Genomic DNA, 24,091 nt, shown 5'->3' with positions numbered 1-24,091 from the left:
TAGTGGAAAATAGATTTGTTGAGGTATATAATCACTGGAAGGTGAGAGAAGGTGGAGCTGCTTTTGATTTTGTGGAGTTGGACAGGGGTTAGGTTTGTGTCCTGTTTGTTGGCAGGATGTCTCAAAAAAGCAATGAATGCAACTGCAGGAAACTTGGTGGAAAGTTTGTCATGTTTCAAGAAAGAACCGATTAAGTTTTGAAACCAACTGGCCAAAGTGGCGCATGGCCTCTTATAAAACCACAGGTAGCTTCTGAATCAATTCAAATAGCATCATGAAACTTTATGGAAAGGAAGAACTGATTAACTTCTCACTGATTGGCCAAAGGAGTGTGTGGCAGAGGGTGAGATTAACTTTTGGTGCATATAAAACACATGGAAGTGGCATATCTTGACAACTGCATGGTATGTGCTCTACTTAGTGCTTTGTATTTTTTTCTTTTTTTTTATTGTGCCTTCATCTTAGTTTCTCAGTGGTCAACTGCTGTTTTGTTTTAGAACTGCACATGGCAGATATCACTTGTCAGCCTAACAGGCTAGGCTTCAATGTCGTCAATAAAGAGACACGAAATTACACTCATTTATATGAAAATGTTGTGGATCATGATGTAAACTATGAAGCATGTTTTCCTCACCAGATCCTCCAAACTGCTGAAACAACCCCTGCTGGATTGAGGAGTTCACGGTGCCGCTAAATTGGCCCTGCATGCCCCCTATCAGCGTCTGGTTACCAAGGGGAACTCGTCCTGTTAGTTTGGTGTCAAGCGGGCCCCCTGACATAGAGTTGAAGTGGCTGGGTGAGGTAGGGGGGTTTCCTGTCATGGGGCTATAGCCGGGCGGGAAGTTGAACTGCTGCTGCTGCTGGGGTGTTGTGGGAGGGCCCTTTGGGCTCCTGGCAGCTCCCATAGGCACCACCGTTCCAGTCGGTCCCCCTGCCATGCCCTGTCGCATCAGCATGACCTTCTGCTGGAGAAGCTGGCGCTGGCGGTGCTGGAAGCTATAGAGCTCCCTCTGACGCTGAGCAAGCATCTGGGCATTCAGCGGAGGCTGCTGAGTGGCAGGAGGGAAAAGCAGGGACAGAACGTGTTACAAAAAACTCACTCTCTAACAGGGCTGAACAATACTGTAAAAAAATTATATTGCAATTAATTTTAGATTTTATTATGAATGACAGTGTTAGTATGAATGATTAACATGAATGATAATTGCTGTATAATCATTTTCATTTTCACTGAAAAAGCTTTTAAAAAGATGATGATAATATATTTAGAATGACGTTTTGACACACATTTTACCTTCACCAAAATATTGCAGTTCCTGTGATTTGGATATTGCACATACTGATAACATTTCAATTAATTGTGCAGCCCTTCTCTCTACCAAGCAATATAAATAAACTACAAACTGGCTATTCCAATTTTTTCAGTTATTGGTATCGTTACAATTTTCTTTAGTTTTACTGCACAAGAAATCTGATCCAGCATCACTGATATATCATTTTGATGTAGTTTTCTTGTAATCTTTTAAAAAATTCCAGTGATTTTTTTTTTTTTTTTTTATCTATACTGTAATGTTAATTAAACATTTGCTATTTCAAAGCAAGGTTTGTGCTGGCATTGCTAATACTCTAAATTTTGACTTTGCAATTTTCAAATTTACTGAAAATGAATATTGGCCCTGAATATCAGTTATCAGTTAATAACTGGTATCGACCCTGAAAAATCAATATCGGTTCATGAAATAAACAAAAGAAAAATCATGTTTTGCATTTGCTGCATTTGCTCACACAGGGTATATGCAAGTTTCAGAAAGCCAAATATAAGATTTTCACTGAAATTTGGATTTAAAACCAATTTAGCAACCACAATAAAGGAAAAATAAAACTATTTCCAACAGAACACAGCCAATTAAAGTTCTTTAACTATGACTGAGTTCAGTAAGAGAAAAGGCATCAAGAAATAATTTTTCATATTATATTAACACTGTTCTGTATTAATCTGTGGGTGGAAATGCATATGGGTAAACTGAAAAAACTGCAGGTGAAAGAAAAATAACAATTCTAAAAAAAAAAGTCAAACCAACATGACTGACAATCCCTAGCTAAAGATTTTTCCATTTTTTTCAAGGGTCCTGTGATATGCTTTGTGTTTATGAACAGAAAAAAAAAACATCTGTGAATGAGAGGGTGCACATTCTGCCATCTGTTATAGTTTACGAGCATCTGCCTAACAATCCTTGCTAATATGAAGAATTCTGTAGGATGTTGGTAAGAGTTCAAGGGAAAGAACTGTGGCCATCCAAGCTGGATGGGTAGGAGACATAATAAGATGCAGAGGGAAGAAGTGAGAGGACAACGATAAACCAGTAATTTTACCTCAACTAAAATAAAATTTCAGCCAAATAACCGTCTCTGTGGTAGAGAGACAGTAATGGGTGTGGGATGGAGTGTATTCTGCTAATGTGACTCACTTGAGAGGGCATCTGAGGCTGCTGCACCCCCTGACGAATCCCCATGTTAACATGCTGGGCTCCTCCTGGAAACTGACTCATCGCTGCCAGCCTATTCTGGAGCTGAGACAGCGAGACGGTGAAAGAGAAACGAGAGAGAAGCAGAGGTTAGACAGGTACAGTATATGAGAAATGAAGGGGGAGGAAAATAATAGGAAGAGGAAGGCATCGGGAGAAATAAACAAGGCATGGAGGGAAGAAAGTAAGGAAGAGAAGCGCTGATAAAAAGGAGAGGACGGGTCTTTATGGATGGAGAAGCGAGCCAGATTGCTGGCAGAGGCAAAGAGGGAAGGAGGAGGTGGTGGCAGAGAATAGAGGAGTGATAGCGAGGCAGACAAATTAAACACTAGTGATGAGGGGGATACAGGGAGGGAGGAGAGTGACGCGGATAATTTGATGAAAGCACAGAGTAGAGCAGAGAATAAATACAGCTCAGAATACAACAGTGTTTTATACTCCTTGTCCAATGAGGGTAAAGGACACAATTATAGGAAATGTGATGTGTGATCTGCCCGAGCACAGAGGGTGTCAAAATAGTGAAAACAACACGACTTCCAGGGGTTGTTTTTCTTGCCCTTGTGGCTCAATACTGCTGTGGTAGTATAGTTCACAAACTGTTAAATGTGGCAGTAAACTTAACCCGGGGAGATTATTGAACACGTGCCGCTTTTCATCAGGACTTATGCTGTATGCATTAAACACAGTACGTCTCAGCGGCTGGACACCTCAGTTGCTTGTGATTGGTCAGTGGGATTCAAATTCCTCCGTCTACTCAAGCTAACACGGGGGCAATTACAGACTGATTAATGGAGTGGAAACGGAATGGTCACTCAGTCTGAATATCAAGCTAGAGAAGTCAGGAAAAGCAACATTTGAACAGCCTAAAGACACATGCAGCTCACAAGAGAAGATAATGTGTTTTTAAGCTTTCAGAAATGATTAAGCACTATCCTGAGACAGGCTGGCATTAAAAGATTCCCCTTAGCTACCTGATGAAAAACATAACCTGTGAAGGGAAGGAGAAAACTGACACCAGACTCTGAATTATCAAGTACACCATGTACTCACCTGCTGTGGCCCCTGCAGCCTCTGCTGCAGCTGTAGTCGCAGTTGGTTGGGTGGCAGTCGGAGCTGAGTGCCCATCCCCTGTGGTCTGGTCATGCCCGGCCTCAGCCCCATACCCATGGTCCCACCAGGGAAGGCCCCCCGGGGGGCTCCAAAACTCAGCCCCTGTGGCCCCACTGTGGCCATCTCTGGAGGAAACTGAGCTGGCGGGGTCGGGGTGAACTGAGCGGGGTAACTGGGGAGTTTGGGGTCCATGGCTACTGGCGTGGTGGTGGGAGGCTGGGAGGGGAAGCGCTGGGGAATAGGATCAAAACAGCCACCCTGGAAATAGAAGAACAAACATGGGAAAGAGATGATTATGATCTATGGCCACTGATTCAATCAACTCAGAGTAACGTAAAAATAAATAAATAAAAATGACCAGTGGAAAGGGACTGTGGTGGTGGGTGTGGCTTATCACAAAAAGCTGCAAAACAGCAGCAATAGTAGTACTGTTTGAAAATAATAATGTTTGAATTTAATTTATTAAACAAAAAACACTACCTTCAATTAAAAGCATGATTTGGTTTGGTTTGATTTGGTCAACTATCTTTCTAGTTGATATTTACATCAACTACATTATCTGGCACTGTTATGACCAGCTATCATCCTCATCACATGTGCCGTCCGCCCTCTTTCTCATCTGCATGAGCTCTTCTACGTATCATGTCTCTGTCCAACTTTACAAGCATGGCGTTCTCCATCATGCTCACCTGTACCAGTTTGTCAATGCCGAGGGCTTTGTCCAGCTCAGCCAGTTCACTCTCATCTGTCCCACTGAGGAAAGAGACGAGCTGCTCGAGCAGAGCCTTCTCATCGTTTCGCCCCTCAGGAGTGGTGGGGGGGCACAGCATCTCATCCAGCGGACAGGGCACACACTGCCTGCTCAGACAGGAAAACACACTCTCTTAGAAACATTGCACCTAAGTAACTAGAATATGGTTAAAAGTTCAAGTAAACTGTGTTAGCAGTGGTTAAATAAGCTTGCATTTGATATCCAGTGATACAAAAAGAGATATCTGATATCTGATATATTTGATATTTACTCTTGTGGTGAAGCCAGTGGAGCTTGTATAGGAGTTCCCAGACTTCCATCAAAGGACAGGGTGTCAGACAGAGCTAGGGGCTGGAACTGGGAGTCTGTCCCCTCCATCTTGGCCAGGCCTGAAATTAAAATACAACCTAAGCATAAAACCTCAGTGCAAAATTGCTAGCCATTCAAACACAAATTGTCATACTCCAGATATCAGTTTATCAACAAATGAATGCATGCCTTGAAATCTTCATGGAACAACTCTCATCAATTTTTTACCACATCCTGTTTTCCACCATACTGATTGATAATGACCAAAATCTTGTCATAGTCTTGCTCACTATAGACCTACTTATGTGTTGCTTGGCAGAGTGTGCTGCTCCTTGGTACAGTATGAATTTCCCATCATCTCTCCAACTCCAAAAATCATCCCCAAAAGCATATCTTTCTTGACATACTGATGTTGTCATCGTTATAGTGATGTAGCATTAGTTAGTGCCAAAAACAGAGACAGTGATCAGCACCAAGTTGTTTGAGTACACTGTAAGTTTGTGTTGCACATGAGGGATTGAATAAACCTGCACAATACAAAAATATCACCGTTTCTACCCCATATTCCAGTGATTCACTGGCCAGTTGCTGGAGGCTTGCACACACTGTCAAGCAAACTGTAAGAGCCTCTGTGGTGAGGCAGGTGACGAGAGTTTGGTAGGAATTCATATTTTGGAAAAAGATGGGAAGGTAAGGTCCAGGTCAAAAACCGACTGACTTGGGCTTGAAAATGACACTACTTCCCGTTGACAAGTGACTGAGCCACTTCTCACATACCAGTGCTTGAACTGAACGGGTTGCTAACTTCTGCCTCTGGAAAGGGGCTGCCACTATCTTTTGGCGTCTGGAAGGGGTCTGCCTGTCCTTGAGCCTGGGTCTGGGTCTGGCTTGGAGTTGGGGGGCTGCAGAAATCAAAAGGTGACTGACTCTGGAGGCTGCAACCAGAGGGGGGGCCACCACCATCACTGAGCCCTGGAACACACACACGCACACACAAGATTGAAAAAACTCACATACTGAGGCAGACATGTTCACAGACATAACTATGTACAAACTGTAGGTTTAGACTGATGTTAGATCTAGCAACAAGCAGATTGCATACATGGGGATTAAGAACATATTACACGTACAAATGGCTTCAAAGTCTGGCCAAAGGATATAATAATCATAATGTCAGGGCTGAACCTGGGGGCATTAATAGGCGTTGACTCTTGACTGTACTTTGCCAGGCATATCACAACAAATAGAAGCATCAAAAATGAGAAATATGGCTCTACCAGAAGTAGAATATTTAACCTATTAATTACCACGAGGTTTTGGAAGGACACAAACACACAACAAACAAACAAACAACTCTTGCACAATGTGTTTAATGTGGACCGTTTTAACGGATGCACATTTTCAGCAAAGCCCTGCTACACAATCTCACATTTACACACAAACACACAGACACACAGACACACACACACACACACACACGCATCTCCTCGCTTCTCCTCTGCTCCTCACGGAGGAGGCAAGAAGAGGACAGGAAGAGAGAGATGAGGGACCGTGCCAGCAGGAGGGCTTGTATTGCTCTGTTCCACCCCCTCTTGCTGAAGTGCAGTAGTGAAGCTCCACTCTTCTACATTACACTGCCAACTTTTTCCAAACAAAACAAACACTCGCGGCTGAAAACTAGCCCAGGCCTAACGATACCATTGGCTGAACTGACACCTCAGGAAGACATTGGCCTTTTATCACAGACACAGGATATGATCCAGTCAGGGACTCTCCTCCTCTGACATAAATGATATTGGTTGACATCTGATTATTGCATATTTGCGGTACAGCAAAACTGATCATTTTTTCCAGGGTTTTTCCAGTTTAGATAAGTTTTAGGAGTTGCCAAAGCATAACTGCGAAGAAGGATAACTCGGTAATGTAAAACCTGATTTTCCCATGTCCCGTTTTTAGTACTATACTCAAATCAGCTGGTTAGTGATTGCTGAATGCTGTTGTACCCATTCTCGACTGAAAGCAACAAGCTGTGTTTAGAAAGTTGTGAAAAACTACTGCTTAAAAGGCGATGCGAGTGTGGCAGAAAATGTTAGCCAGGTTGGGCCAAATTAAAAAAAAAAAAAGACTAATTTGTATTTACTGCAAAAGGTAATGACAAATGTCAGCTTACAGTAATTTTTTCCCCACAATGATGAATTAGAGTGGATATATCTTTTCTTTTACTTGTACGCTTTGGTCTCTGGTTCAGTTTTACTCCACTGTTTCATATATTGTTACACTCTGAACTAAAGAAAAGCCTTTTAAATCACTTACATAATCAACAAAAACTGTCAAATAAATATCACCCTGTACTTGGTTTATAGCTCACCTTTTTTGAAAAATGTGATATTTTTTCACTTCCTTCCAGCTGCTATGGAGGACATTAAGGCAGTTATTTTTAAGAATGTTAGCTGGGAGGAGGTCCAGCTCATTGGCGAGACACTAACAGTCAGCATGTGGAGCATCCAGCCAATCCAATCCAAAGCTATGGCTCCTGTCTCTCAAAATTCCAGGTTCACTGACTGGTAGTAGAGATACTGACTGTATCTGTTGTGTGTCCGGGTGCCCGTGTACTAAACAGGAGTGGACAGCCTGCTACTGTGTGTAGATGTGTAGTCTAAGTTAACACTTCCATCTGAGGGAACCTGTTTTCGTACCTCTGTTTGGAGTACCAGGAGGCTCTCTCTTCACGGTCACACTGCGGGGAGTGTTGGCCTCGCTGGGCTGGGGCTGAGTGGGTGACTGCAGCTTGAGCTGGGGGGAGGGGGAGTGAAGCTGGGGTGACGGGGAATGCAACTGGGGATGGGACTGAGGCTGGGACAGGGGTGACTGGAGCTGAGGAATGGGAGACTGGAGCTGAGCTTGGGGCTGCGCCTGGGGAGCCGGAGACTGAAGCTGGGGGACGGCTCCAGGGGTTGTGGAGTCCTCGCTGCCTTGTTTGGCCACAATAGAGCCCCTGAGGCCAGGCAGCAGCTGGTTGAGAGGGTCCAGGTCAGCAGGGCCACCAGAAATCTGAGGGTGGGTAAGGGAGAGAAAAATAGAAACAAGCGGTTAGAGAGGGAGGTGGTGAAACCGGGAATAGAGGGCTGAATGGTGTAACAGAGAGAGAGAGAAAGAGGGAAAAGAATGAAAGCATAGTGGGAGGGAAAGAAGAGGGACAGAGAATCAGTGAAAGGGAGATGGGGAGAGACACAAGGTCAAAGGCTAGTGGACTTCAAAGGCTACAGCTGGTACACAAAGTCCAAAAGAATCAACATTCATGGGGATTTACAATGGCTATCAGGCCACTGACCATACAGAAGCAAAGCTGAACAGAGGCAAATGAAAATCAGAATGCTTTACTATTGTTTTTTATATTTTATTCAGTTTTTTTTTTTTTTTAAATTAACCATATTTTATGAGCGTGCATCGGTCTCCTTGTCCTTTCACTTCTTATTTTATGCTTATTTGCCAATCAAGATGTAAAGCACCTTGAATATCATGCATTTGTTTGAAAGGTGCTATATAAATAAAATTTGATTGATTGATTGATTGACTTTGTATTAAGTATTCTTTCTGTCATTCTTTGCTTGTGTAGATAGGAAAGCACAGAGGCATGCGTAGGATTTTTGCCTGTTAACATGTTCTGAATATTTTTTTTTATTTGTTAAACTATTCTAAATAAGCTGATTTTGTCCCTTAGCCTATTCTGAATGAGCTGACTATCTGTTAACCATGTCTAAATAAACCAATTATACCTTTTACCCTCGTTTTTATCCTGACTATTCTGAATAACATGTTCACACATAGATCCCTGACAAGTTTTTCACTGTGAAAGACTGAATATGAATATTTCCCATTCTCTATTGCCCACACATTCCTCTTCTAGGTGCTGGTGAATAAGTAAAGATCCTCTATACCCCTGGCTGTCAACCATGTGGTGGTGAGGCCCAAAAGTGCTCCAAGGTCTTTTTCAATTTGTTCTTCGCGTGCTTTTGTGTCTTTAATGCAGCCAAAGTGCAATTCCAAACAAAACAATGCGAGTACAGATGAAGATGCTGGAAATTTTTTTGTGGACAAAGAACGTGCTGAAAGATGACTGAGAATGAATGGGAAGAGCCAAGGTCCCCTGAAAGAGAGATATATCACATCCAAGCAGTGTTTTGGTCTACAGCACAGATGCAAGTTTAAAGGGCTGCGACTCTGCACACCTGTGGATTTTAACTAACTGAATGACATCAAGCACACAGTCTGTCTTAAACAGTAAAGATGTTCTCTGTCCTTCAGTCAGTCTCAGATGATAAAGATGATCTCTGTTTTTCCATATTTAAAGGACGATACCTGTGATTATGCATATTTGGTGCGATATCCACAAAATCCACAAAATTTCAGTCGTATTTTCGATTTTCAACATAATTTCCCCCACCTTTTATCTAGCCATTCCACTGAATTCTTTCCACTATGATATGAAAATGAACTTTTAGTGACTTCAAACTTTCTCTGGACCGGTGTTCTGTTGCCGTAATAAAGTCGTCCACAGTAGTTTTCCTAAAAGCAGCAGCACTGTTGTGTTTTGATGACTTGAAATTGGGTGGGCTCTCCACTGGAAAATAGTCCCTGGGGGAACTGTTTGCTTTACACAGTCGTTCTCAAATGGGGGTTTGCATACTCCTAGGGGTACGTTGGAGAACAGCAGGGGGTACATGAGATTTTTTTGTTAATTTGTTAATTTATAGTAATGTTAATTTTAAAAAATCAGTCATGCATAATTCCTAAAATAAGTAACCTATGCTACAATAACTACAACAATAAAATGTAAAGGTAAGTTTGATGAACCACTTCCGCATTTTATATTTGAGAAAACATCCTCAGTATCAGGCTGTGGTTTCAGACACTGATGGCGCTGAATTAAAACCTCTATACTGGAATTTTCTCCTACTAAATTTTTGCACTAGTCAGGGGGTACTTGGCTTAAAAAAATATTTCAAATGGGGTACATTACTGAAAAAAAAATAGAGAACCACTGTTCTAACTGTTGATCACAGAACCATATTGGACCTTGAGTGTATATAACAGTGGTTCCCAACCAAGTCCTTAAGGACCCACTGCCCTGCAGTGGGTCCTTAAGGACTTTTCAGCTCTGCTCTTTCACACCTGATCCATTTAAGGGCTTCATGCTGATTGGTTGAAACAGGTCTACCTGAACAGGTCCTTAATTGGGTCAGGGGTGTCAAACTGGTGCCATGGTGGGCCGAGATGCTGCAGGTTTTCATTCCAACCGAAAACTCCACCAGGTAATTTCAACTGATTAGTCCCTTCTCTCTGCTTGGAGGTAGGGTGATCAGTGAAATCACCTGTTGGAGTTTTCGGTTGGAATGAAAACCTGCAGCCTCTTGGCCCTCCATGGCACCAGTTTGACACCCCTGCTCTAAATGGTGAGCCACTGGAGGCCCCCAGTTTCTTTATTCTTAACACGAGACTCCTGCTGGAGGGCGATTTTGTTGCGGTCGGTTAGATTTGGCCTGATCCAGGTCACAGTGACAGTGAACACAACTGTACCGTAGAGTCTCGGCTGTCCTTGCGGCTGTCTCGGCGGTTCTCTCCAATGGGGCTTGACTTGGGACTGATGCAAGCTGAGGTGCCTGAAGCTCCTGCAGGTTTGGGTACAGCTCCTGTTGCTGCAATGGGTGCACCAGTGCAGGGTGCTCCATCCACACTGGCCTTCTTCTCCACCTTCACCCTGACCGTCTGCAGGGTGAGAGCAGATGGAGGTGGCAGGTCCCCCAGGTCCTGCAAAAACATTCACTTTGAATTGAAGTGCATTTCAAAAGGTTATCAGGACTAAGAAGTATGACTAGCTGACCAAGATAACACACCAAATCATCTAGCATAGTGGGGTGGCCAGAGCTAGCAGGTCTCCATGGTCAAGCTATTATTTGAAACTATTGTCACGGTTCAATAAAATCCAAATCCACTATTTTCCATAATGTTTTCGTAATTCTTCCATGGCCTAAAAATGTATTGCTCATTAGTTTGTCAATGTTTTTTTCAAAAATAATTCAAGTACTCTGAGCCTTGTATGTAAGGTCACAATATGCAGACAAAGACAAGGTTTACTCAAATTACTGACCGATGCCCTCTAATCCACTTCAGAGAAATGAAACAGAATGTGAGAGGTATATTTAAAAGTCACCTTCTCATCTGTGTCCAGGAGGAAGCGGAGCAACTGATGGTCTTGTGGTTCTCTGGAGCTGGACTTGGGAGGGGCTGTGACTGTTGCTGGACTGGCGGGTGGCTCCTTCTTGATCTCAACTTCCTTACTGTTTAGTCCTTCTTCGGTGGTGGTGGAGGCATCGTTGGGGCTGCTGTCCTGGAGCAGCCGGTGCAGGATTTTGTGTCGTTCTGTCAGGGTACTGTGGGAGGCAGGGCACTGAGGGGCAGGAGTAGGGTTGGGGTGAGGCGATGAGGTGCAGTGGTTGCTGTTGTTGTTGTTGTTGGATTCAACTCCTGCCCCGTTGCTGTCCAGGAGCTGGTTGAGTCTGGGGTTGCCCAGTTGTGAGGAACAATGAAGCGGGGCTTTGACTGAGTCCTCGCCCCCTGTCTCACAACCTTCTCCTCCTTCGGGGGGTTTTGCCGGAGAAGGCCGAGTGGACGCGCTGGTGGGTGTACTGGCTTGTCTCTGAGGGAGAGGGGAAGACAGGGAGAAGGTCCCGGATGTCCCACCAGCACCACCTCCACTCCCATCACCACCAGACTGCTGGCGACTGAGGCTGCCTCCACTGCTCAGTGCCCCTGCTGGAGAGTGGAGGCCAGGTGTAGAGGGAGAAAAAGGGTTCCCTGGAACCCGCGGGCTTCCCCCGAGCCCAGGACTGGCTCGCGGCAGCCTGGGAGACACAAAGGAGGTAGGGGTGGCTGTGAGTGGGCTGCTCAAAGGTGAGGGGCTGTTGACCTGCTGAGGACATGTCCGATTGGGCGTCAGGTAGCCTGTGGGTGTGGTTGGGCCGTGCCCATGAGAGGAGCCGTTACTGTTGTTGGGGTGGAGGCCCGAGGTGGTGAGCCCTGAGGCCTGGGTTGAGTTACTGCTGGGAGGGAGGGCTGGGGATCGGGAGGGAGCCGGGCTGCCCAGGGTCAGTGGAAGGCTGGGGTTAGTGTTTTCCTGAGAGCTAGCAGTGTTGTGTTCCCTGGGACAGAAGAACAAAACAGGATAAAAATACAACCTGAGAAGGACAAGCACACTGTCAAATTCAGGTGCTGCAAATTCAACACTGTGATCCTACAGTATGCATCCAAATTCTGGAACAACTTCAACTGTTGAACGTAGAGAGAGGATGTACACAAGTTTATAGAAGATGGTCAAAATCAATATTTCCTAAAGACATGGCAGGTATGAGGCATGACCCTTCTCCCTTGGAAGTAACTTTGCATTTTCCCTGGTGTCTTTTCATGCTGGTCTTCTATCTTGGATAATAAAGTTATGGTTCTTTCAGTTTTTCACTTCCAGTCCATTTTTGTGTTTAATGTAATAATAATGTAACAATGTAATGCAATTAGCGCTATAACCCCACCACAGCTAAAAGCACACACAATTAAGACTTTACTTATTTCACCAGATGTGCTGTCCAAGTCAAGCTTTATATATACATAGAGGAAACAAGCACTCTGGAATAGTCATGCATTTTTATTATTTTTTTTTTTAAATTAAAGCATGTAGGGCGACAAAAAGAAACATGTCAATTTCTACCTGTTGCCAAGACGGATTATCTCATGGGAGACAGTTTTAATTTTTTGACACTGCTGTAAATGAGGACTACTCCTCAATGGTCTTTCGAGGTGAAATAAAGGTTTAATAATAATAGTGACTGTCCATTGATATAGAAATGTAGAAGCAAATCATAGTGATTTAGATGTGGTGTACATGAAAGCCAGCACATTGATGTATGTGCATCCAGTACCTGTCAATAGTGTGAATGCCCATGATGAAGGGCTGTACATCGGGGTTGGGTGGGCAGCAGAACTTGCAGCGGGTCTGAGCACTGAGGGGGGTTCCATCACTTAATGTGAACTGGTACAGAGGGCTGATAGCAGTGCCATGGGTCATAACTGTGTTCAAGACACACACACACACACACACACACACAAACACACACACACACACACACATAGATAAAGGGACCATTTCATTGACACAACATTGTTGAATTGGTCCAGATGACCAGACAAATGACACTTTCCATCCCTCTCCTTTCAATAACTATTCGAGTCTGCACATATATGCCCTCTGGAGATGACGATGAAACAAAATTCAGCTTGCAGATTTGGTGAACATTAATGAAATTCAGTGTGGATTTCAGCCCTTCACGGTAGCACTGAAGTGCTGCTGAAATCATGACAAACCTAGCAGACAGCAGGTCAAGAAAGTTTCCGGCTGCAGTGCTATCGGCAGCGGCTTCTTACCCTCATGCAGCAGCTTCTTGGCGTGAGAGGGCTCTTTGCCCTGCGGCTGGAAGAAAGCATAGATGCACTTCCTGACCAGGTCCTCCCAGCCAGGTCGACCTGTTGCCCGCAGAGCACTGGTTTCTATGGAGATGATCTTCCCTGGAGAGGAGCGCCACACACATCAACACACATGCTAAAGATCAGTCCACGCATATTACATTTATAGCAGCTGATGCTCATTCAGGTTTGCCACCGCAGGCTGAACAAAATCCTATGACTTCCACTAACCAAGCTGGAGCACTTCCATCACATAAAAATGTTTCAAGTGTTAAAAGAGCTCCACTCCAGTCAAGCTGCTGTGATGAAAAACAGCTGAAATACAATTAATGTGAGGAGAAAGCTGGAAAATACATTCTACTATATTGCTGTAAATTCACCATTTTGTAAAATTCCAATATTCCCTGACTTCCTGTCTGCACTGGAATACACCAAAATTCCATGATATTGCAGAAATTCAAGGAGCAGTAAAAACCCTGTGTAATATACCTCTGTGTGTGTGTGTGTGTGTTACCTGTAGGGTCCTGCTTGGTGATGAAGGACTCGGCACTGACAGGCAGTGGCTGGGGGCGCGGCATCCGACAGGCAATACAGATCAGACAGCTTTGAAGATCTTAAGGAAAAAAACATGAGGACACTGGTCAGGTTTGTGTGTTTTACTGTGTGATCCATAACAGTAAATCTTGTTTCCTAAGTCTAAATCCTTCTGTCCATCTTGAAACAAAAATGCACAATTTAGATTGATGTTAGACTAAAGGTATAAATGCAAATGCATGTCACTGCTGCAGGAATCTAATTTACACAAGGTGATAGATTTGTGATTTCAAAAATCCCTCCTTCGACCTTGGGATATGTCCATGTCATGGAGATCAAAATTCAAGACAACTCAAAACTGAGTAAAAAGGGATCATTCTTCTGCCTCTATACATTTGACAAAATATAAGAGAAGTCGACTTGTAAACTGTGCAAACCAACCTGTCAATTATATCTGCAATGCAAACACTGGAAATTGTGGCAGCAAAATCACAAATAACTTGTGATGTTCACACTATTCCACCTGAAAAATGAACCTCTGTACTTCCTCATACTGAAATCTCACAAGTCAACGGTTTACAGATAAAAACCGTGGCAGCAAACAGGTGGTGAAACTTTTGGAATCAGTTAAGTGGTGGCTTGCAAAATATTAGAAACCATACAAGAGTGTGCTTAAGATTTAAGTGCTTTACTGCATTTAAGGCTAAATTCTGGCACAGGTTGTTGTTGTCTCACGAGGTTGGAACGCAACTTGGGTGTGAGGAAGTAGGTTTATGTTGATGATGCACTACTTCCAAAATGGACCTTTTCCATCAGTGAGTGATTGATTGTATGGCTTATTGAGATAATGGATAATGCTGCACAAATTGTGTGGAGGACTATTGTGGCCATTTTTAACTTTTCTGGATCTGGAAAGAAGTGGCACCATTTACTTCAATGGTATGAAAACAGAAAGCTCTTTGGAGTTTCTACTGTCAAAGAGGTGAGTAGTGACGTCTGAATTTTAGTTTTAGGGGTGCTGGTTTTCAGTAGCTTATGGTTATTATAGAGCGTTGATACAGCGTTAAGAGGTAAAATTATGTTTTTAAGGTGAATATCAGTTTAACTACATCCTCCTTTCTAATCCTCATCTTAAGGCACACAGAGCACTCGCCAACTTTCTCCAGTCCATTTTTATTTTCAACAACACTACTGTCATGAGTACATAGATTGCAAATACACAGCACATACACAAATACACAGTACAAGAATGATGTCATACTTCTTGCACTCAGTGTTCTTTTTGCTCTGTGAGGAACTGTGCCTTGCGTTTCAGCAGAAAAAAATGGCGGCATATTTGATTACGGCCTACGAAGGCTCTGTACATGGCTTTCACAGCTTGTCAGGTCCTACTAAATCCCTGAGGTGCTTATGGAACATTTTACAGGAAAAGCCCACAACAGAAAGCAGATTGTGTTAAATATCAAGACTGCATATGGCTGGATCACACACAGTCAACTACTATCCAGACACTTGTTGGGCGTTTCTCATCAACACTAGCCAAATTGGTGTTTTTAGGATTTGCCCATTACATCTCTGCGATGTAATGGGCAAATCCAATGATGCAGTGCACATGAAGTACAATTTCTAATTACAGCAGCCATTCCAGTCAGGGGCTGTAAGCACTTGAAGACTACCTTGGCTTCCCTATACACATCAACAAAGAAATCCAAACCTGCAGCCATAACATTGATTTGTTTGCAGCAGGACATTGTTTCTAACCCAAATGAGACCTTTGCATGCATTACAAAAGTATCATCAATCACCCCCTGTGCTTCTGCTCGGCAGCTGAAGCTGCAGAAGAAATATCCATCTTGCAAAGGCACCACAACAACAAGTTGTGTGCTGTTCTTTCACAAATTTTAATAACCGTTTTCAACAGAAACAAAGTTGAAGCTGAATTTGAAGGGGATTATTTGAGGGTCCATTTGCAATTAAGCAGAGCCTAAGTTCATCTGATCAACCATCTCTTTACTGTACTCTTTGGATATACTGAGAACAGACCTGAAGGCACAAGCATGCTGAAGACCAAGTAGCTCTGGCCCCAGCCTCTGCTGTTTGTAGTAAGAAAACTCAGTAATGCAATTCAAGCTCACTCTGTGGCTAGGTACCAGCAAGAGGTAACCGCAGGGAAATCTGAACTTTTAATATGCAGAAATCCTGTGAAGTGAGGTCAGTAAAGTGCATAAAGTAGTCATTTTCACTAATCCTGCTGACCTACTCACTTTGTAACAACGGATACTTTGACATATTTGATTGAAAATGTAAGTAGTGACATCAAATTGCCCCTATGCTGGTGACTTATCGTGGGACTGTTTGGATTTATTCATGTGTACGCACCATCTCCCTCCTCCTGCATGGCCCGTGGCTGGGACACGGTGAAACACTGCATGATCTCATACTGCTGCCGGGCTTCCAGGTTTTCTGAGTCGACCTCATCCGGTGGCCTCTTCAGCATGCGACAGTTGAAGGTGTGGCTGTTCCTTCGGCCTGGTTCCTGTGGCCACGGCACGCCGTTTACTGGACAAAGACAGATAAACACTTTCAGAATTAAGTATTAATTGACTTAAGGAGAACAATCTTATATCACGTTAGCTATGAGCAAAACAAATACATCAATTTGTAAAACTTGAAGGTGCTACATTTATCGTTAAAAATATATTTATATTATTGTCCAAGTAATCGTGTTTCCCACAGAATGACTGTAACCATGGTAGAGAATTGGGAAGGGGGTTGTTGAATATAACTGTTTGTATACTTTAATATCTAGTATTATCTCTTGTATTTTTTTCATTAGAATTTGCATCTTGGATTTTATCACCCGTGATTCCGTTTTCACAACAGCTGGTGAACCGTGTGTGGAGATGCCTTGTTGTTAATGACTTATTCAAATAATCAAAATCAATGTGGTATCTAATGACACTTCCTATGTCCAAACTTTGTATTAACAAGGCATTTAATGTACCATAAAGGTATCGAATTTTGATATCACTGTGTGTCTGACCGAAGTGCTGGTTACATGGTGACAATAATCACGAAAGGATTAAAATATGCTGCTAAAAACAAAACAAAAACAAAAACAAAAAAACCAGCGAACACAAACACACGTGCGCACACATGGGCAAATAGGGCGAAAACATAACAACTGTTCAACCCCATTGGCAAAGGTAAATAATAAATACTAAGCATGAAAAAATATTACCTATATACTAATATCTCAAAATTAATAATGAGTTACTGATCTGGCATGCTGGTAAGATACGATGTGGCTGTCTGTGTTCAGCAACTTGATGATTTTCTGCATTGTTTGCACAATTTGGTAAGACTATTTTGGATGCTGAATGACATGAAGGGTCCCGCTAACTTGTATGTTGCAAACCAGTAAGGACCACTTTAAACCAACTGTGAATTCATTTGTTTCATTGATATGAGAGCTCCAGATACTGTTAACAGCAGATAAATGAGATAAACATATGGCAGAAGGCTAAGCAAACAAAAACGTTTAACAAGCAAACATACAAATTCTGCTCTGTATTTCAGATTTTTATCACTTAAGGCCCACTGCTACAGCCCCTGACAGAGCAAGCCAACTGTTGGCCGCTGGCTCGCCGGCTGTTGCTGGCCAAACACTTCCTCAGTTCATGCTATGTAGTGTTTCCCAAACTGCTGAACCTTGCCAGCACTTGTAAGAGGCTGACTAGGTAATTGCATGAGTTGTATCAGTAGCAGGGGCTGTTGGCACAGGAGAACTTTCTGACTGTCTGTTTGGCCTAATCCTACGTTCAAACAATGGACAACAAATCAACAGGAGACAAGTAATTTTCAATGGAAGGCGGTGACATGACAAACCCTCATCTGACACTTGTTGCTGCCTGATGGGCATGAGGAGCTACAAAAAAGATTGGGCCGGCTTCATCTTTTTTCGGCGCTTCAGTGACATGGGCAAGTCTTAGCCAATCAAATGCCACTGCCTTCCTGAGAATAGAGCAAAACTAATTTCGTGCTGCCAGTTGCCTGTTTCCAGCTGCAGTTCCCTGACCGTGATGAAAAGTACAGCTTGGCAGAGGGTGGCAGCTAATGTTATGAAATGTTAACTAGCTCAGTTATCAGCACAGGTCAAAGGTAATCAGAATGAATCCTTCAGTCGTTGGCTATTGATGTTTTCAATTTCTTAAAACGCTTCCCTTTTTTAATTAACCTGTACAGGGAAATCAGAGAAAAAGGCCTATATAGAATTTTTGCTTTACAGCCAGATACTACTGAACTGTAGAGCTCCATGTAGAGTTAAACAAAATGATACAAAAGCATCTGCAGTCTTGTGACATTATCTTTGTTGAAGCTGAGTAAAATTCTTTAGGGATCACATGACTTGCCTGAGCCCTATGGAGCTGGAAAGCGAGGACATGACTTGCTCTGTGACCCATTTCATAATACCTTTGCCTTGAGAGCCACAAAACCCATTATGACTTATGGGTCAACAGTTAATCCACAGCTTGACAAACCAGTTTCACTTCTTTCATAATTTTTCTATTCCCCTTTGTGTATTTTTTATTTATTTATTTATTTTTTTTTGCCTTTGATTTCAGGTTGTTTCCTCAGATAGGACCACTTAATCTGTGATCAACATCAACAGTGATGCTGATGTGATGTCCGTCTCACAAGATAGATGGAACATCTCTACTGACGCTGTTATTAAAATATTTCTTCAAGTCCTGTTAAAGGTTCCATACGACAGAGGGCTCAGTACATAATTATACATGAATACTAAAGCCACAACAGGTGCATGGTCACTTGTTACTGGCCCACTGTGACAGCCTAACACCATCTATATGTTGTCTTAGTACAGCAACTCCATCTATATTTTAAGCCATTAAGTTTTGAGATGTGTATATTATTAATTTATTGCTTTACCCAATTATTATCACTTATCTGGTTCACCATTTTTTTGGTTCACCTACCATTTAGTTACTTTACTTGCAGTAGTCAGAACATTTTGTCCCCTAATTAGCCCACTAGGAGGCTATAAAAAAAAAGGGACTGGCCTTGTCTTTTCCTTGATATGATGCTCTTATGAAGGCGTGATAATGGTAATCCATCAGCATTCTGGCCCTAAAATAAGTTGGAGGTGAAGTCTTGTTTTTTCCTGTGCTACTTTTTCTGCTCCTGGCAAGTGAATGTGGCTCAGTTAAGACAGACAGCTGATACCTGCTTTATGAAGCAGGTGTCCAACGGCTCTTTCATGGTATATCTGTGTATTTAGCTCATTTGAATTGCACCACATTAGTCTTCTCCAATTTGTCAGTTTAACTTAAGTGTCTTTCATAGTTTTGATGTTCTCCAGATAGTTGTTTCTGAGTTTATGATGTTCAAATTGGATCTGTGGAAGATTTTCTTCACCTCACATTAGATGCTGACATCTTCTGACTTTCTGCATTTTGTACTCTTTCCTTCCTCTCTTTCCTAGACTGCTTGATTACATACTTTTAGCTTGATATGCTGTAAGCTCAATTTGTTGTCAGCAATAACTTTCTGTTGAAGAGAAGACCTATACTAAGCAGCTTTTTAGGCTGCCATCATTGTCATGACGCACCCACACACCAAAAAGAAAAAAGAAAAACAAAAAAGAATGCTCAAGAAGCCCTGACTTTGAACAACTTATGACTCATGACATATGCTTTTTTTTTTTTTTTTAACTCAACTGTGCCTGGAAAACTCAAGTTTTTGAATTCTTTTTTAGGTTTTCCTTAAGTGCAGGGTCCCTTGTTCTTTAACCAGAAGAAAGAAGAGCTGTAGTGCCCTCTGTAGCATTAAACTGGGATTCCAAACACTGGCAGCAAATAAAACAGAACTCAGTCAGCTGTGCTCTAGTTTCTTCTGTCCTCATCTGACCTACTCCGCCCTTCCACTCCTCACTCTATCCTCATCACAATCTCCTCTCCAAAGCCATGGTGAAAACACAGAATCACCACATCGAGGAAAGTCCTTGCTCATGACTTCACTACACAAAGAGCTTTCTTACATTTAACATTGCAGTAAAATGTAATGAAAATAAAGAGCAATGCACACTGAAGATAAGAAACCACTGCTCCCATGAGCTTACTGAGTTGTTTATTTCAACTCAACATAACCCTGGTCCGCTCAACAGAACCACCATGGGTTATGACTGAACTGACCCGGACTCTGACCCATCATTTTACCAGGACTAGTTCCTGAGAGCCTTAAAGCCTTAATTGTTGTGTTATGGTCATCTTTAAATAAACATGCTCTCTGCCTGCCAGTTTTAGTCACTCAGACCTCTGAATCAGCATTGGTCTCTGTGTATTAAAATAACGCTGTTACAGACGTCATCTTTATGCCTCAGTCGGATAATAGTGTTGAACATATGTTCAAGGTCAGCAGCTGTTCATTTAACAAACGTGCCTGTCAAAGACAAAATAGCCAAAATGACAAATACCACTGTCCAATCCTTCACGGTGTACCTCTACATTAGAGGTTCTCAAACAATGTGCAGCAGCACATTAGTGTTGACCAGGTTTACTGTGGGATTATATTCTAAATGTAAGATACTCTATACCATACAATACTTCAAAGTGTCTTGATTATATTTATAGGTGTTATGTATAAAATAGTGTTTATACATAAGAACTTCATCTCTGGTGGTGTTGGGACTTCAGAAACTGTCCTGTTCTCCTGCTGTCGTCACCAAGGAGCGCTCAGCTTGGGCAATGCGTTTTTCTGGTCTGCACTTTAATACTTCATCAATTTTCATTTTATTTCAGCAACTGTACTTCCCTCTGTCGAGACAACATTCATAGCACCACCGATTTTTTGCCATTATTGGCTTTTGGACAACAAAGTTCATTCAACAGTACTTTGAGTTAGGCCAGTTCAGACCTTTATTGTCCCAAGAAGGGGAATTTGACTTGGCACAATCACAATCAGCAGACCTGAATAGTTAAGAACGTCTGGTGCCTGGACTTGACTATTCTAATATTTTCTCTCAACAGAAAAATAATAGAAAATATGAAAGAAATTTTGTTGTATCTGGCCCATTGTCTTCTTGAGATTGTGATAATGATAATAACAAGACACTGATTTTGAAAACAGTCCTATTGTAGGCTATTAGCAGTTTTTATGCCATATATGTTCTGGCCCACCATCACCTTACTTGGCTCAATGCCAAACCTACCTGCTGACCAATGCCACAGTCCAGCTGTGCATATCTTTTAGTCCTAACATGTTCCATGGATATTCACATCAGCCTAAGCATTCTTCCATGAGCAAAGTTTATTAGCTATGGTTTTAAATAACCTGCACAGTAACACACAAGTTCAAAGGTATATTTAGCTTACCAGTGAGGTCACCTGTTGCTGGTTAAAATAAGGAATATATTCTGATTTTGCTGTCGAAACCTGAGCGCTTTTTGCCTCTTCAATGGATTGTTTTAGTAAGAAAACTGTAAAATTTGAATGACCATCCCTGTGATTTTGCATATTTAGTGTAATATGGTGTAATACTAAACAACAAATATAAACTAATCGTTTCTCAAAGCAAGTAGGTGTATTTTAGAGGCAGGTGTATTTTAGAACTCCGATATCGTTTTTCCTACCCTTTATCCAGCTACTGGTTCCAGCAATTCCACTTATTCCACTACGATTTGAAAATAAGACTTCAAACTGTCTTCACACCAGTATTCCATCAACAAAGTAAAGTTGCCCACATTAGTTTTCCAAAAAGCAGCAGCACTGTTGTGTTTTGATGACATGAAATTTGGCGAAGTAAAACGTCCCCTCCACCAATGGTTTGCTACACAGTAAAAGTAAATTGCAGTAAACAGGCCAAACATTCAAAATCACTTGTATGATCCTTTATGAATACACTGCATGACAGTAAAAAATATTTGCTTCAGTTTAAAATTATGGTTATCGGCCCTGTATTTGTTGAACCCATACATGCATATTCATTCCCTCATCCCATGAAGTATTCTCTCATGTTCCTCTGTCTAAGGAATCTAAACACATACCCATTATGCCTCACACCATCACACTCACCCAGGCTCTTGGGCAGCAGGTTGCGTACAAACTCGTTGTGGTCTCCGACATGCAGGATGCTGTAGACGCTGGAGGTCATTAGCTCCTCCTGGGTGTATCCAAGGTAACCTGTCACGTTCTCAGAGACAAAGACGATGCGACCTTCTCGGTTGACAACAAAGAAAAAGCCATCCAGGGCCTGGACGAACAAGAGAGGAAGAGGAATGGAGGGAGGAGTAGTAAGAGCGGGCAGACAGGAGGTGTGTTGATTAGAGCAGAGTAATAAGAGCAGTGTTGATGGAGCTTTCATTCTGCGGAAGCAGGGGCCATATTACACAAAAAACTCCTCCTAAATCTAGGATAACCTTTAAGCGTCCAGTTTCACTTTTACACCAGGTAGTATGCGCTAACTTGTAACTCGTAGGCCTACTCTTTTATTGTTTTTCCGGCTTCTGGCAGACCACATGAAGTGTTGCAATTTGATGACAAAATGCTCATTAGTAGATATAGCTTCCTCCCCTGCGCTAAGAACATCTTAAAACCTTCTCTACAACATGTCACACTCCTCCGTCTTGAAGTCAAGAGCTCATCATTGTTTTCGCTCCATTAGCGCAATGTTGTTCTTAAACCAACCGTTCCTGTTAGTCAGAGGCAGAGTATGAGCTAGTAAACGGTTTCTTTGAGAGAAAACAAATTAAAAAAAATGTTTATTAAGTAACATTTAGGTCAGGGAAGCTGAGAAAAGTAGTGTGTGTTGCTAGGTAACTGACATAAAAGATAAGCAGTGTGGGACTGAGTATTTAGTATTTCCTTCTCTGAAGTAACATAGGATGAAGTAAGATAGGATTCCTAAAGATTGTTAGGATTTATTTCTGAAAGACAAAATAGTGAAAATTATTTCTTAGACTCACTGTAGCTTGATTTAAAATTTAAGATAGGAAGTTTCGGTAATATAACCTAAGGTCTCAGCCAAATTGACGACATTCAGCCAAATTGACGATATAGAAAGATACAAAACCAGCTTATTTATGACTGGACTATAAGTCTATGATTAAAGTGATATTTTCAGGAATATGAAGTCCACCTATGTGGGAAAAGGATGCATGTTGCATAACATACTGCTAACCCTGTTTAGGATTACTGCAGGAGTGGATATGCTATGCTAAGGCATCTCAAGGCCTTAAATTCAGACTTTTCAAGGACCCACACCACCTTATGAAAACACGTTAAATATCTGTGTGTGTGTGTGTGTGTGTGTGCGTGTGTGTGTTGGTTACCTCTAGCAGCATGGGCCCGAGAGCCTCTTTCTCCACCAATCCCTGGCTACTGGAGGAGATGTCGCTCTTCTGCACTTCGTCATCTGGAGACAGCAGGGCCGCTTTCTCTGTCAGATGGAAACGAATACAGTCAGACAGACACAGACACAGACACACCCACACACAGTCACAGACTGAACACAGTCATTTAATCAGATTTTGATCCAGGAGTCCATATGGGCTGATTTTAGCTATTGATTCAGTATTGACTGGCAGAACCATTTCCACGGTATGTGGGGAGATAACAGTGGTGAGAGTGAAACGCAGGATTACAAGCTGAACCGTTTCTAGTGAATTAAATATAAATACAACTAAAATGGCCCTAATTTCCCTACAGACCCACTGGAACTCCATCAAGGACTCCAGGATATCCCTGAACCCCAGTTTGAGAAACATTGGTTTAGATGGGAACCTGAGTCTAGCCCTTCCTATGTGAGAAACGGCAGATGAAAGAGAGAGGGAAGGGGGTGATGGGGGCGTGCAGGGGGTCTTGAAAGGGGAAACAGGGTCAGATGGGATGAGAAAGAGAGAGAGAGAGAGAGAGAGAGGGAGAGAGAGAGAGAAAGGACAAAGGGTAAGAGGGAATTAGGGCACTCGCAGGTACAGAGGGGAACACACGTTCTCACAGGCTGCAAAGGCTTGTGAATCATTCGTATAACATAACAGCATGTGCTCCATTTACAACTTTTTTTGGGTTTAATAAATATTCATGGCTATGCACTATTTTCTAGTACTAGAGAGAGTCAGAGAGAGAGAGAGAGAGAGAGAGAGAGAGAGAGAGAGAGAGAGAGAGAGAGGGAGAGGGAGAGGGAGAGAGAGAGGCCCTCTTACACAAGGTCAGGGGGCCAGGTTGCTTGGCTATTGGCTGCTCTGTTGCACGCCCTGCTCTTTTCCATAAGCTGAGAACAAAAACACACACAGGGCAGAGAGAGGGGAGAGATAGGGCTCGATGTGGCCTTCACTCCA

The 24,091-nt window shown here is 42.5% G+C and overlaps 1 protein-coding gene across 3 annotated transcripts in view; it reads right to left on the bottom strand.

Annotated features, from left to right (window-relative positions):
* The window catches only part of ncoa1 (nuclear receptor coactivator 1), a 92,329-nt gene that overhangs the window by 10,962 nt on the left and 57,276 nt on the right, over positions 1–24,091 (bottom strand). For 2 of the 3 annotated variants that reach the window (XM_030046613.1, XM_030046611.1), the window contains 15 exons: positions 23,087–23,193; positions 21,831–22,008; positions 16,120–16,299; positions 13,721–13,819; positions 13,168–13,308; positions 12,666–12,813; positions 10,907–11,894; positions 10,273–10,503; positions 7,392–7,746; positions 5,473–5,667; positions 4,658–4,775; positions 4,325–4,493; positions 3,576–3,893; positions 2,469–2,570; positions 635–1,049 (listed from right to left, as the gene is read on the bottom strand). In XM_030046613.1, coding sequence (XP_029902473.1) covers positions 635–1,049; positions 2,469–2,570; positions 3,576–3,893; positions 4,325–4,493; positions 4,658–4,775; positions 5,473–5,667; positions 7,392–7,746; positions 10,273–10,503; positions 10,907–11,894; positions 12,666–12,813; positions 13,168–13,308; positions 13,721–13,819; positions 16,120–16,299; positions 21,831–22,008; positions 23,087–23,193 — 3,744 coding nt within the window. The remainder of the gene's footprint in view (positions 1–634; positions 1,050–2,468; positions 2,571–3,575; positions 3,894–4,324; positions 4,494–4,657; positions 4,776–5,472; positions 5,668–7,391; positions 7,747–10,272; positions 10,504–10,906; positions 11,895–12,665; positions 12,814–13,167; positions 13,309–13,720; positions 13,820–16,119; positions 16,300–21,830; positions 22,009–23,086; positions 23,194–24,091) is intronic. The other variant, XM_030046614.1, reaches the window with a different exon arrangement.

The sequence above is a fragment of the Myripristis murdjan genome, chromosome 24 (assembly GCF_902150065.1).
Source record: "Myripristis murdjan chromosome 24, fMyrMur1.1, whole genome shotgun sequence".
Taxonomy (NCBI): domain Eukaryota; kingdom Metazoa; phylum Chordata; class Actinopteri; order Holocentriformes; family Holocentridae; genus Myripristis; species Myripristis murdjan.
The sequence above is the reverse complement of the archived record's forward strand: the minus strand, read 5'-3'. Positions and strand labels throughout refer to the sequence as shown.